This window comes from Amphiprion ocellaris, chromosome 14 (assembly GCF_022539595.1).
Source record: "Amphiprion ocellaris isolate individual 3 ecotype Okinawa chromosome 14, ASM2253959v1, whole genome shotgun sequence".
Lineage (NCBI taxonomy): Eukaryota > Metazoa > Chordata > Actinopteri > Pomacentridae > Amphiprion > Amphiprion ocellaris.
The window spans coordinates 13,448,194-13,462,008 of NC_072779.1; the positions used below are offsets into that span (position 1 = coordinate 13,448,194).

Consider the following 13,815-nt stretch of genomic DNA (forward strand, 5'->3'; position numbering starts at 1 on the left):
AACCTGCATAGCACACAGCCAACAGCACCTGCCTTGTTCTAGTCATGATATGTAATGTTTGTGGTTTAGTTTCATTTGGATTTTAACTCAGGAGGAGTGATGCTGCCTGAAAATGAAGAGAAAGTCATGAAAGCTCCCGGATATTGTTCAGACAGAGTTTCATGTCGGCACATGTTTGCTCCCTCTGCCAGGTAAAGTTAGTGGTGGAGGTGGGGTCTTCTTTTCCTTCATTTGGACTATTTACTGCTAGATTATTGAACTTGTTAGTTTAGCATGCGCATGTTTACATGGAGAGCACGTCCTTTATAGAATTGTAAACCTCTGACATCTGACCACTTTTTCCTCCTTTTTGTCACATTATCTTATTTTTTTTTTCTTTGTTTAGTGACTTTTAGGTTATGTTAAAAAAAAACACAAAGTTTAAAGCAATTTTAAGATAAGTAAAAATTACAGAAGAAGATACGTCTTAGGTTAAATTGAATACTAACCTGATAACTGTGAAGAGACACAACCATATCTTAATTTAACAAAGATCCATCCATTATCTATGCACCGCTTATTCCTCTGTAGGGTCGCAGGGGGCTGGAGTCTATCTCAGTTGACTTAGGGAGATGACGGGGACACCCTTGACAGGTCACCAGTCTATCACTGGGCTACATATCCAGACAAACAATCACACTCGCATTCACCCCTACGGACAATTTAGAATTATCAATTAACCTCAGCATGTTTTTGGACTGTGGGAGGAAGCCGGGGCAGTCAGAGAAAACCCACACATGCACAGGGAGAACATGCAAACTCCATGTAGAAAGATCACAGGCCAGGGCACAAACCACGGATTTTCTATCTGCAAGGCAATTTAACAAAGATGTGCAGCAAATTTAAGCTTAGCGTGTTTTCTCAAACTACAGAATTCAAGAGTCTCTGAAGAGTTGTAACTTTTTAACAGTGAATCCTGGGGATTATTTGCTCTTTCTCTTCTCAAAAAAAGACAAGATGGTTTTATTATATCTGTGTTGCTGAGTTTAGTAAATTCTAAAAGCAATCTTCCACTATCACATTACTCCTACTTCACTGCATCATAACAGTACAGCTTCATAACACATGTAAACTGCTCTGAAAAGCTCTGGCCCTGGCAAACATTTATCATTTGTTCATGGGAACTAATATGCGTCCATACAATAGAGTATTAACAACTCTATATATTAGCATTTGCACTTTCCCAAAGAGATGATAAATGTGTTTGCTCTGTTAGATTGTACTTTAACAAGTGTTTGATTTGGCATCATTCATGTGTGCAGGACATGTACAACTAAATTATCAGAAGCAAAGATAAAACATTTAAAACGTTTCAGCATTTATTAGCATGAGTGTGATGTAACAATTGGCGTGGGAAGTTTCTGGTGTGACTCATTCTGACCCTTCCTTCTGACAAATGTGCCAGATGTCAATAGAAAGAAGTTTAGCCCCTCATTTACACCTCACTGAACATTTTAAAAAGCATGCCTGTAACTGTATTTGTTGTGTTACAGAGTGAACAGGCCTGGCTCTCGTCTTAGATGTCTACACTGCTCACAGATACTCCTGCTTCTTGTCTTCCTGGCAGGTATGACTTGACATCAGCTATACCAGATAGAACTGGAAAAAAAAAGGTTGTGGCAGACAATGGAACAGAGACATCTGTCAACTCATGTTATCTGGAAGGACAACTCTGCTCCACTGTTTACAAACCGCAATGTCTGGCATGCAAACACTCATGAACAAGTCAGATTCCTTTCTAATTCATACTGTAACCTGTTGGTCTAGTCTGATTGTTGTCTGTTTACTTGTTGCACAAATGTCACAGTTCTGTAGCTTTTGAGCAGAGGAAGATGGAAAATATGGCAAAGAGGAAGCCCAGAAAAAAATGTTGGTCCTCACAAGAGTCTTTTGTTTGTCTAATCAGAAATAAATCAACTTTGTATTTGGATATTACAGGTTTGATTTTCTTAAACTGCCCCCAGAACAAATATGTACATATCATTCTTTCCTGTCCTGAGAATAATGGGAGAAACACAAGAAAAGCACAAGAAAAGCAGGAGTTAATTTTCAAGTGCTTGACTTTTCAAAAAAAAAATTCATCAGCGAAATTTGAGACAAATAAATTGGAAACTCAGGTTCATATGTAAATCATACGTAGATCTTTAAAGTGAGACCTTTTTAAGCCAATCAAGTTTTCTTTTGGGTTTTAGTGTTCGCTCAAGAGGTCACCATAAATAAAGATAACAAAAATAACCATTTTAAGATCTTAAACTGGGGTTGAACTGACATGACATGAAGGCTATTAATCAAGAGCTGAGTTTAAGAGGAAGGAGAAAATGGTCAAAATCTCATGATGGTGAACGGAACTCAGTTATGTCTGGAGAAATATCTGTTAATTTCCCTCTAGGACAAACTGAGGAAATAAAAGTGTATTTCAACAACTTTGGGCAACTAACACACATAAATGATATCCACAGCCGATTATAAAGAAAATTGCCAGAAGTGTTTCATGATGTATTCTTGTTTTGTTTATTTCTTATTTATTTTTTATATTCAGTAACAAAATCCTAAGCCTAAATTCAAATGTGTACACCAAAACTGTTCCATAACAATGCCTGATAACTTTGCCCTGACGTTTAGAGTGTAACATACACCACCAGTGTATGGCTCCATCATACACTCAGACTGGTAATTCTGTTGTTTTTCCAAATCAGGTCAACCTCACTGCCAGGCCTCTGCTGCTCCTTCCAGTCTTCCTGTTCCTGCAACACTTGCACAAACCTCAGGTAAATGAAACTTAACAAAATCATTCAACTCCCTGGCAAGTCTAAGCCTGTGTAACTAGCTGCTGGCATGAATTAACTATTTTCTCAAACCTCCCTTCCTTTGTTATGGCAGTATACTACTTTATTGACGTCACTGTGGATGTCACTGAACAGACGACAAATGAAGCAGAAGTTATTGTCTGGGTATGTAGGGAAGCTTTTTATAGACAAATTACTTCTTAACATACCAGATGTATGATTGCATTCTGTCAGTTCATTGTATGAGCATCATGTTTTTTTTTTCTTCTCTCAGCTGGACCAGGTGTTTCAAAACACGCTGGAGAACTGTATGTCTCCAAACCCTGACAAAACAACAGCCGCACCCACCTCTCCACAAACTACGCCTACGAGCACCTTAAACGAAACAACACCTGCAATGGCGGTAACAACAACACTGCAAATTTTTAACATGACAACAGCTGTTACAACTACAATGCTACAAAACTACAGCACAACTGCAGAAGGCAACACCACAACTACAGTGGCAACTTCTACAGTGCCACAAAACACCAATGCAGCTATAGCTGCAACAACAGCATCACAAAGCACCAGTGCAACTACAGCTACAACAACAACATCACAAAGCACCAGTGCAACTACAGCTACAACAACAACATCACAAAGCACCAGTACAAACAGTGCTACAACAAATGTCATCACCACAGCAACTGCACCGCCACCACCACCACGGAATACAAGCGGGCTACGTGCAGTCCGTCAAGTCAGTGGCAGTTTGACACAAAGCAGGTATCAGTGCAATGATTTCTATGAAGTGAGTGGATGAGTGAATGGAAAACTTAAAGGATGGATAATTTTCTAGGAGGAGAAAATGCTGAAGACAATTTTAGATTTTTTTTTGCAGCATCTTATTCTATTGTTGCAATTGTGCTCCTGTAATAATGAACCAATTAAGGAAGTAAACTTCAAATGTCATAATTTGTTAGTGACAGATTCCACCCAAATTCATACAATAGGAACAATTTCCTCCAATAAAATTTATTAGATTTAAGATTAACCTTACTCTCACTGGCACCAGAGATTTACTATTTGTCAAATCTCACACGTGCTTTATGCTGTCATCCCAATTTTTCATGACTTTTTCTTCCTAATGACTCTATATCATTGTTTTCTGTTTCTCTCTTAATTAGCGCTTTTTGAAAAATGTATTGGAGTCAGTCAAAAACACCTAACTCCACCAATGCAAATTTAAATGATGGAACTGTTTATTGAGTTTGTGTTTGCCATAGCTCCTAATTTAAAGTATCACACACTGTTAAAGAAAAGTATCTATTTTTGTTTCACACTATGTTCAAATGAACTGTAAATTCCCAGAAATAAATTGATAAGCAATAATGAAGAGAAAAGGTTAAATTTTGCAATGGCCGTTTCTAACAGTAGTTAATTCTTGGGGATCTTAGTCGGTGGTGCTTGTATGTTGAATGTGCTGGTAGTATTAGAGTTAAAGGTGAGACTGTCTTAGTTGAACTGCAACCATAGGTGGTGGTTAAAAGAAGATGGCGCACGGAGTTTCCTTTCTTTTCCTATAAATCCTCCTTAACCACACAATACTGGTTTTGCTTTTCCCGTTAAACTAGTGAAATGTTTATGTGACATCAGTAACAGTAGAGAAACAGTTACACAATCTGAGATGAGTCATGAAGCATGTAAAATGACTCAGTAATGCCAATGTCTCAATTTACTTTTCAGTGGGATCAGACATAGTAGAACAGTCAGCCTGTTTCAAGTAAGTTAACAATTCAATGTATCTCTCAGTGTGAGTCGATGAATATAAAGGCTGCGTGAATTCACCCTGATTTGTGTTTAAACAGGGAATGGAAGTGTCATGCAACATAAAAACTGCAATAAGGTAAGTGAAATAACACTTTTCATTCAATTGAACAAATGTATCTCAGTCTGCTTGTTAACACTGATATTTTACTTCAGGAACACCACATGTTCTGTGATGCTGTGGCTGAGTCAGACAGTTCTTCCATGTTGTATCCTCCATACTCTCTGTAAGGCCACTAAAAACTCCACTAACATCCATGTGGTGGGAAACAGGATCGATAAACTGAGTAAGTGATGCATGCTCTAAAACACACAGTTACCCACCTAATAAGTTCACATAATGCAATCAATCATCTGTGTCATTGATCAGATCAGCTTAAAAATGAGTGCAACAGCAACCTAGAAGAGGTGAACAGTTGCATCTATTCTGGCCTGGGCAGTACATCATGGTAAGATGGTTGATATTAACTATGTTTGTGCTTCTTGAACTAATTAATTGAATCAGCATTTGAAAGAATGTGTTTTAGGTTATTGGGATTGAGCTACATTCTTATTTCTTTTTGTCTTTTAATCAGATGTGTCTTCTATTTTTCAACAGCATAGAGTCTGGAACTGCATATGTGGTTCCACAAAGCAACACAACTACCTGTGGTGAGCTCAGAACATTTCATTTAAACATACTGAAATTGCACAAAATCATCGAGGTATTTGTCTTTTAAACTTTTTACCACATGTTGATGCGTCTTAGATGGAATTTAAAATTATTCAGAACGTCCAAAACACATTAGGTTGTCTAAAGTAAATATGTAGTCTGTTCTGCTGATTAGACTGTACTGTTACTGAGGCCAAGTCCACATTAAAAAACAATTAAGCATAGTCAAGGCCACACAGCAGGCAGTGATATAAACCAAACTCTAAAACCATGATGACCAATAGAAGCCTGAAAAAAAAAAAAGCTGTTACCGGTTATAGTGTCCCCCCCGAGGAGTCGCCACCTTATCGCGGTGGAGGGGTTTGAGTGTCCCTATGATCCTGGGAGTCCGGGGGTCTCCTGAAGCAGCCCATGGATACCGGTTGGCCAAAAGGGCAGCAGCTGCGGCAGTCGCAGAAGCAAAAACTCTGGTGTGGGTGGAGTTCGGGGAGGCTATGGTGGTGGTCCTCATTTTCAAAAACGGGGACCGGAGAGTGTGCGCCAACTACAGGGGTATCACACTTCTCAGCCTCCCCGGAAAAGTTTACTCTTGGGTGCTGGAAGGGAGGCTCCAACCGATTGTCGAACCTCGGATTCAGGAGGAACAATGCGGATTCCGTCCTGGTCATGGAACAGTGGACCAGCTCTTTACTCTTGCGGAGCTGCTGAGGGGGTCATGGAAGTTCGACCTACCAGTCTACATGTGTTTTGTGGATCTGGAGAAGGCCTACGACCGTGTCCCCCGAGGGGCTCTGTGGGGGGCACTGCGGGAGTATGGGGTACCGGGCTCGCTGACACGAGCCATTCGGTCCCTGTACAACCAAAGTGAGAGCTGTGTCCGCATACTTGGCACAAAGTCAAACACATTTCCAGTGGGTGCTGGACTCCATCAGGGCTGCCTCTTGTCTCCGATCCTGTTCGTGATTTTCATGGACAGGCTCTCAAGGCGCAGTCAGGGTGAGGAGAGTGTCTGGTGTGGGGACTTCAGGATCACATCTCTGCCTTTTGCAGATGATGTGGTTCTGTTGGCTTCCACACATCATGACCTTCAGCACGCACTGGAGCGGTTTGCAGCCGAGTGTGAAGTGGCAGGGATGCGGATTAGCACCTCCAAGTCCGAGGCCATGGTTCTCTGCCGGAAACCGGTGGATTGCTCCCTCTGGGTTGGGGGGGAGTTGCTTCCGCAAGCGAAGGAGTTCAAGTATCTCGAGATCTTGTTCACGAGTGACGGAAAAGTGGAGCGTGAGATGGACAGGCGGATTGGTGCAGTAATGCAGGCGTTGTATCGAACTGTCATGGTGAAGAGGGAGCTGAGCCGTAAGGTGTAGCAAAGAAGTGTGCTAGCTTTTTTAAATAGTATGATAGTCAACGCAAAACTTGTTTTGAACAGTGTGACATGTTTATAATCTACAATTTGAATTTGACTGAGCTTTCTGGAAATGGAGTGAATAATGCTGAAACAGACTAACGAGAACCAAAACTCTGATAATAATTTAGGAGGAAGTCAGATGTGTAGACTAGCCATCTCTTCACCTCATTATTCCTCATTTTATTGCACAATGATACAAAATGTGATAAACAAAGACAGATTAAATAAAGCATGTGCCATTCTGGTCACACTGATGTTTAAATATGGTAAACCAACTTGTTTTCTTTGCTTTATTTCAGGCAACAAGAACTGCAGCTGCTCTGCTTATTGCAATGGATCTGGTTAGTGTTTTATCACTTATCAAATCCCCTATTTATCTAATTTATCATGTCTGAAAGATTTTTCTAACTTTTTCTGAAAGCTTAATTTTGCTTCTTTGATTTCAGATGCATACTACAGTTTTGACATTTCAATACGACATCCCAACATCACCTCTTCATATGTCTCCTCTGTGGTAACTTCACTGCTCACACAGAGAGAATGCATACATTTATGTTTCTGCATTGTTAGCAAATTAATCTACATAAATCAGTTCTTGCTGCATGAAACTCTTTTTAAATCTCACAGATTTCTGAGGTGAAACAAGCACCACTTTGCCCGCCACGTGCAGAGTAAGTTGGTCTTCTGAAAACGTATAGAATCCCATTTTACATCAATAAATATAGTTTATTAAAATTAAAGCTAAATCACAATCTTTGGAATTTCCCTTTGCAGTGTTCCATGTCCACTGGCTATCATTGCATCTGAATACAAGGTAACCAGATGCTGAATAATGTCCTGTCTCTCTTTACTCTTTAATCAAATAAAGGCAAAAAAATATTAAATATTTTCCTATTACTATCACTAAAATGGAAATTTCTCTCCAGAATCTCACTGTTGTCTGTGGAGTCACAGCACAAAAGTGAGTCTAATCATGTTATAATGTTTTATCTCAGTACTTTTCTGGGAACAACATCTCATACTGACTGAAATCTGTGCACTTTTGATCTTTTATTTCTAGCGCTCTACGCTGCGGGGTGATTTTAGGATTTGCCCGTGAAGTTCCTATCTGGTCTGTGGCAACAGCTGTGAAGAATGTGCTTCAGTCTGAGAAACAAATCCATTTTAATGGGCGAGTGAGCCGAGCAGGTGTGTACGTTATCCACAGAAAAACAAGTTAGTCTGTTCATACAGTCAAGGAATAACTGCAGCTGTGTTCTGTAAAACATCTCATTTGTGTTTTGTTTTATATTTCATGCAGCGATTTGTGGAGATTTAGAAGCCGGCGATGATCTGCTGCAATCCCAGTTCACTGGTTTATTGATCGCCATTAACCTAACACCTGCTAACTTTTGTACAGAAATCCAAGCGAGTAACAGCCTCCCTTGGTTTGTTGATCTCCCTTTCACATCATCCTCTGCACAACTAAATTTGCAAACTCACTGAACCTGATAATACCTGTAAATTTTTCAGGGACTGATGCAAAAATTCAACAAATACTTTCACTCAAGTAATTTGTCTTATTTTTCTTTATAGTCAAAATGGAAAAAGTCTCGTTGTGCTGCTGCAGGAACAGTGTGTTGTCCAGGCTGGGTTCACCACAATCAGTCCAAATGTGACAACCATACAACCAAACAACACGACTACAGCACAACAGAACACAACAGAAGTCTTGAATACCACCCCATCAGAAAGTCCAACAACCACTGAAATAGGTGCGTTATGTTCTCAGCACTGTGTTGCCACATTTGTAATAGCATAACATCGCTGCAGTAACCCTCTAAATTGTGGTGACAGACGCTGAAGACCGAGCCAACGCCCTGCTGGAGCTGAGTAGAAACGCGTCTCAGCTGAACTCCAGTCAGGTGGATCAGCTGGTGTCTGAGCTGGAGGACCTTTTGTCGGGTCCAACTGTGAGCCTGGTGCTGGGAAACATCTCCGTCAATATCGTCAGTAATCTGTTGGATGCTTCACCGGAGACGCTGTCAAGTTCTTCCAACAGGTTACAGATGAACATATATGTTAATCTCCAAATTATTGGACTATATTGTGTATGGTTTAGGCAATTTGGATTCAAATATTTTTTTATTTGGGGTATATTTTTGCAGACTGTCACACTTGGAGGCACAAAATACATACATAACTGGAGCACAACTGCTCTCAACAGCTGATTTCAACATGAACACAAAAATGAAGTTACTTAGGGGGTCATATGACTTTACATGTATGTTGCTCTCTCGCTTCATTTTATGCACTGTTTAAATGCAGCAGAGACTGTGCCAAGTTCAGGTCAGTTACCCCAAAAATAATCAATAAAATCATTCTGCTTTTTACACCGTCACTTTAGCCTGGTAGCAAATACTGTATTCTAAAGACTTGTACGGTCTGTGTACCAGGGGATGGGAAATACAGCTGTAACTAAAATTGCAAAACGAATATTACTTTGATAATTATTTTGAAAATACTAATTAATTTCCTTTTTTGTCAGGATTATAGGGATTGTTGATACAGTGGGGTTAAAGCTGGTCTTGGGAGAAAATGCTGAGACTCTGCTGTCCCCGGCTGTGGCTCTTTCTGTGAAACCAGCAGATGGCGATAACTTTCAGGAAACAGTTTTTTCCATCTCAGACCCCGCGAATGTACAGGTATGACATGAAGATTGTAGTTTTAAATGAGTATTTTCTTGGCTATAGATCACAGCACTCATGTTGTATGTGTCAAAAGCCTTTAAGATATACAACAATTTATTTTAGATCTATTTTACATTAGTATAACTGCGTTGGAGCTGTTTGAACAGTCTGGAAGCCTTAAGTTGGGATGAATGAAATGTTTTAGATAAACACTCATACTTAACAGTAGTGGACAGTAACTATAGTAACTCAGGTATTGCTAGTTTAATTTGTTGCTGCATATTTCTGCACCACTGCATTTTAAAGTGAGTTTTTATACTTTATCTCCATTTTTTATTGAACAGATTTTTCAGATTTTAAATAAGGAATATGCAATACACAGTTTAAGTCAGTGGTTTTGTCTTGTGATCTGTCAAAACATGCAGCAAGGTCAGTAGGTCAATAAATTTTGCTTCCAACCTACTTCCCTTTCTCTCAGTGACATGAGTTTTAGCATGATTTTTAGGTACATCCCTGGATTACACGTCATTGTACACGTAATGCTGTTTTGAAGCTGAAATGAGTTGACCTGAAGCAGTTCTGCTACTGCAGGAGAACAGATGTCAGGTGCCCCATATAAACTGAATATGAAGATGAAATCTGCTTGTAATGCCTGAGTCTGTCCCTCTATGTGTGCTGCAGGTCCGTGGGGCTCCTAGGCTGAGGAGGAGTGTGAAAACAGACTCCTCCATCCCTCAAGGCTCCATCAGGCTGCCCCCCTCCCTCACCCAGGACCTGACCCCCCAGGAACAGCAGCTGGTCTCCAGAGTCCAGTTCAATTTCTACCAGAAGAGCACAGTGTTCCAGGTCTTTGCCTTTTACTAACATCAGTATAAGAAAATAGGAAATTTGTCTGTGTTTTTTGATCCCAGATTTTGTGTTTTTAAAGGAAACACATGGGTTGCATTTTAAATTCCTAATGTAAACTGTCTTGTGTCAACTTACGTTGTCTCTAAATGGCCATACAGGACCAATCCTTGGGAGAACGCAGACTGAATAGTGGGATTCTGGGAGCAAGTGTGACCAACCTGTCAATCACAGAACTGCAAGACGATGTGGTTATTCGCCTGAGACACACAGAGCCTATTCCAGTAAGTCCAGTTTCACAAACTGGTTTCAGCAACAGCTCTTCCTTAGATGTATTTACTTTTTATTTTAAAAAGCAACAGTTTGATGCCGCGCTACCTGAGGCTTCGGGCTTCACGAGCAAAGAAAGCAAACCAAACAGCAGCACTATTCAAATATTTCATGTGTGTTGAAAAAAAATGCTTTTAGTTACTTGTTTGCATGAACAGTAATCGTGACCACTCAAAATTTGTGTGTGTGTGCAGCTACAATTCAAATACAGATACTGAAAGAGCACTGTTGTAGCTGTCATTATTAAAAAGGAAACAAAAACACAATGCAGAATCAGAAACAGTAAACTGGTGTCTTTTTCCCCACACTGCAGGGAAACTATGTGGCAACGTGCGTTTTCTGGGACTTCACATTTAATAGTAAGTTATCTAACAGTGTCTCTCAGATCAAAGTGAATACAAACAACCAAATAAGGACAATGTGTTTTAAACTATGCTTTCTACCGGCAGACGGAGCAGGTGGTTGGAATTCAAGTGGCTGTTCTGTCCAAAACAGCACCGAAAACGAGACAGTTTGTGGCTGTGACCATTTAACCAGTTTTGCTATCCTTCTGGTAAGAACATAATCAGATTTTTATTCCATCTTTTTGTCATAATCAATAAGAATAATAACAGAAATCCACTCATCTCCCTCTGTTTTGGGGTTGTTTTTTACAGGACCTCTCCAGACAGCCTCTGACCAGTGGTGATCAGGTCACCATCCTCACCTTTATCACTTACATCGGCTGTGGAATCTCCGCCATCTTCCTGTCCGTCACCCTCCTCACCTACTTGTCCTTTGGGTAAGAATTGAGAGCCATAAAAGTAATCAACATCCAGTATGGTAGAATTAATAATGGGCCTGTATGCATTGCTGTCTGCCTGCCACTGTGTGTTTTTCAATTAAGCAAGTAAGCAGGAAGCAGGTAAGTTTTTTCAAAGTGCTTTACATGCAAAGGTGAAAAAAAAATAAGGCACACAGAATAATATAGAAAATACAACAAGATAATATTAAATTAATTAAGTTTAGTGCATCTAAAACAGTACAGATACGTTGAATAAAGCACACTTTCTACAGAATAATTAAAATTGATTGACTAATACAGCAATAAGGACAAACGATAGGGAAAAAACATGCCAAATATGAAGTATACAATAAGATAGCAAAAAATGAAGCAAAGTGAACAACAGTGCGGACATGTTTTCTAAAAGTACTGGCAGTTTAGACCAGACTTTCTGACTAAATAAAAGCAATTGATAATAAACTGTCTTGCTTTTAAAAATAATGACATTTGGGGCAAATGTAAGTTGGCAGCGTAATGACTGAACAGCATTTTACTGTGTCTGATCAGAACTCAGACCATTCAGAAACTTGTAGTAGGGCCTTAAATAAAATGTCATGATTACCAGAAGCCAGTGCAGGGATCTAAGTATCTGAGTATTTTGTTCTTTCTTCTTGATGTTTATCAGGATTTTAGCGGCAGCATTTTAAATGAGTCGCAAATGTTTAATGGTCTTATTAAGAAGGCAAGTAAGGTGTGAATGACAGTAGTCCAGACAAGTATTAAAAGCATGAATAAGCTTTTCTAAATCTTGCTTGGATACACCGTTTCTCAGTTTGGCTTTGTTTTTAATATACCAGAACAAGGATTTAGGTACAGCTTTGATGTGGTTGCTGACATTTTAATCCTCATCTATGATTTACCTGTTTGGTTTCTGACCACAAGATGATGATAGATCAAGTTACTAATGGTTTAAAGTGTCTGGGATTTGAGTCTCTTTTAAAAGTGAAATACTCTGGTGCTTAACATACAATAAAGGAAGCTGACTGCCATTTATTACTGCTACTGTAGAGTTCAGGATGAAATATAAAGATCGAGTCAAATTCAGAAAAACTAGAAAGAGGCAGATTTGTTTTTACAGCACTTTTTACTTTAAATATATTATTCACTGAGATGTTTCTTTCATGTTGTCTGAACCATGTCAACCCTGCAGGAAACTTCGTAAGGACATTCCATCTAAAATCCTGATCCAGCTGTGCCTGGCCCTGCTGCTGCTGAACCTGGTCTTCCTGGTGGACGCCTGGCTGGCTCTCTATCCAGACTCTGTGGGCCTTTGCATTTCCACTGCCTGGTTCCTTCACTACTTCCTGCTGGTTGCCTTCACCTGGATGGGACTGGAGGCCGTCCACATGTACCTGGCTCTGGTGAAAGTCTTCAACAGCTACATATCACGCTACATGCTGAAGTTCTCGCTGGTCGGCTGGGGCGTCCCCATGATCGTGGTCATTATTGTCATTGCAATTGACAAAGACAACTATGGTCTTGTCTCCTATGGAAGGTCTTCTGATGGCACGAGCAATGAGTTGTGAGTTTTCTGTCCTAAGGCTTCTTTACACATTATAATGCAAAAAAAAAAAAAAACAGCTCAAACTGACGATACATGAAATCCAACCGGCTACGACAATAACCATTTATTTTCTCACCCAACCTTGTTCTCTCCCTCAGTTGCTGGCTGAAGAATGACATCGCCTTCTACGTGGCAGTGGTGGCCTATTTCTGCGTCATCTTTCTCTTCAACTTCGTCATGTTCATCGTAGTGTTGGTCCAGCTGTGCCGGATAAAAAGGCAGAACCCTCACAATGTTCAGCACCGGACCACGCTGCAGGATGTGCGCAGCATGGCGGGAATAAGCATCCTGCTGGGCCTCACTTGGGGCTTCGCTTTTTTTGCGTGGGGGCCGGTTAACCTCGCTTTCATGTCCCTCTTTACCATCTTTAACTCCTTGCAAGGTGAGTCGACATATTTGGGTGTAATAGTGGGACCAGCAAAACCTGAATGAGAGCAAAGTCACTGGGTAAAAGAAGTGTGCAAAGCAGGTTAGCACAACTCAATTGGGGATAGAAAGCAAATATTTCTCACATTATTGTTGGGTTATTTATGTCACAAACATGCATTATATCACTATAAGTTGTTGATTATTAACAACATGTAGTTTTAAATGCCATGTACATGTTATTTTGTTCAATAACAATGTTTAACAATGTTAAACATGTTGTGACTAAGAGTGTTTCACGATAAACCATGTTTTAGTTTGGTCAAATAACCCAACAGTAATATATGGAGAGAAAAAAAACACTAGACTTTTCAATTCATTTTTTTTTTAATTCTGTAGTTTTAACCCTCGTTATAATTGAGCATGTTTACATTGTATGCACTGAAACAATTGCTGTAGTGTCACTAACATTACAGAAAGTAAGTCAGTGAGAGCAACAAACTGAATCTGCCAGCCAGTAAGA

The 13,815-nt window shown here is 39.9% G+C and overlaps 1 protein-coding gene across 6 annotated transcripts in view; it reads left to right on the forward strand.

Annotated features, from left to right (window-relative positions):
* Window positions 1–13,815, forward strand: part of LOC111567116 (adhesion G-protein coupled receptor G2) — a 34,061-nt gene continuing 20,246 nt past the window's right edge. For all 6 annotated transcript variants that reach the window (XM_055017211.1, XM_023268026.3, XM_055017210.1 and 3 more), the window contains exons 1-27: window positions 1–191; window positions 1,533–1,606; window positions 2,736–2,807; window positions 2,920–2,990; window positions 3,100–3,593; window positions 4,554–4,590; window positions 4,676–4,713; window positions 4,791–4,921; window positions 5,005–5,083; window positions 5,233–5,285; window positions 6,994–7,035; window positions 7,141–7,208; window positions 7,322–7,365; window positions 7,469–7,508; window positions 7,621–7,655; window positions 7,755–7,882; window positions 7,995–8,121; window positions 8,270–8,448; window positions 8,531–8,735; window positions 9,222–9,378; window positions 10,045–10,209; window positions 10,371–10,493; window positions 10,853–10,898; window positions 10,989–11,092; window positions 11,196–11,320; window positions 12,513–12,884; window positions 13,025–13,308. In XM_055017211.1, the coding sequence (XP_054873186.1) occupies window positions 100–191; window positions 1,533–1,606; window positions 2,736–2,807; window positions 2,920–2,990; window positions 3,100–3,593; window positions 4,554–4,590; window positions 4,676–4,713; window positions 4,791–4,921; window positions 5,005–5,083; window positions 5,233–5,285; window positions 6,994–7,035; window positions 7,141–7,208; window positions 7,322–7,365; window positions 7,469–7,508; window positions 7,621–7,655; window positions 7,755–7,882; window positions 7,995–8,121; window positions 8,270–8,448; window positions 8,531–8,735; window positions 9,222–9,378; window positions 10,045–10,209; window positions 10,371–10,493; window positions 10,853–10,898; window positions 10,989–11,092; window positions 11,196–11,320; window positions 12,513–12,884; window positions 13,025–13,308 (3,385 nt within the window). In that variant the 5' untranslated portion in view covers window positions 1–99. The remainder of the gene's footprint in view (window positions 192–1,532; window positions 1,607–2,735; window positions 2,808–2,919; window positions 2,991–3,099; window positions 3,594–4,553; window positions 4,591–4,675; window positions 4,714–4,790; window positions 4,922–5,004; window positions 5,084–5,232; window positions 5,286–6,993; window positions 7,036–7,140; window positions 7,209–7,321; window positions 7,366–7,468; window positions 7,509–7,620; window positions 7,656–7,754; window positions 7,883–7,994; window positions 8,122–8,269; window positions 8,449–8,530; window positions 8,736–9,221; window positions 9,379–10,044; window positions 10,210–10,370; window positions 10,494–10,852; window positions 10,899–10,988; window positions 11,093–11,195; window positions 11,321–12,512; window positions 12,885–13,024; window positions 13,309–13,815) is intronic.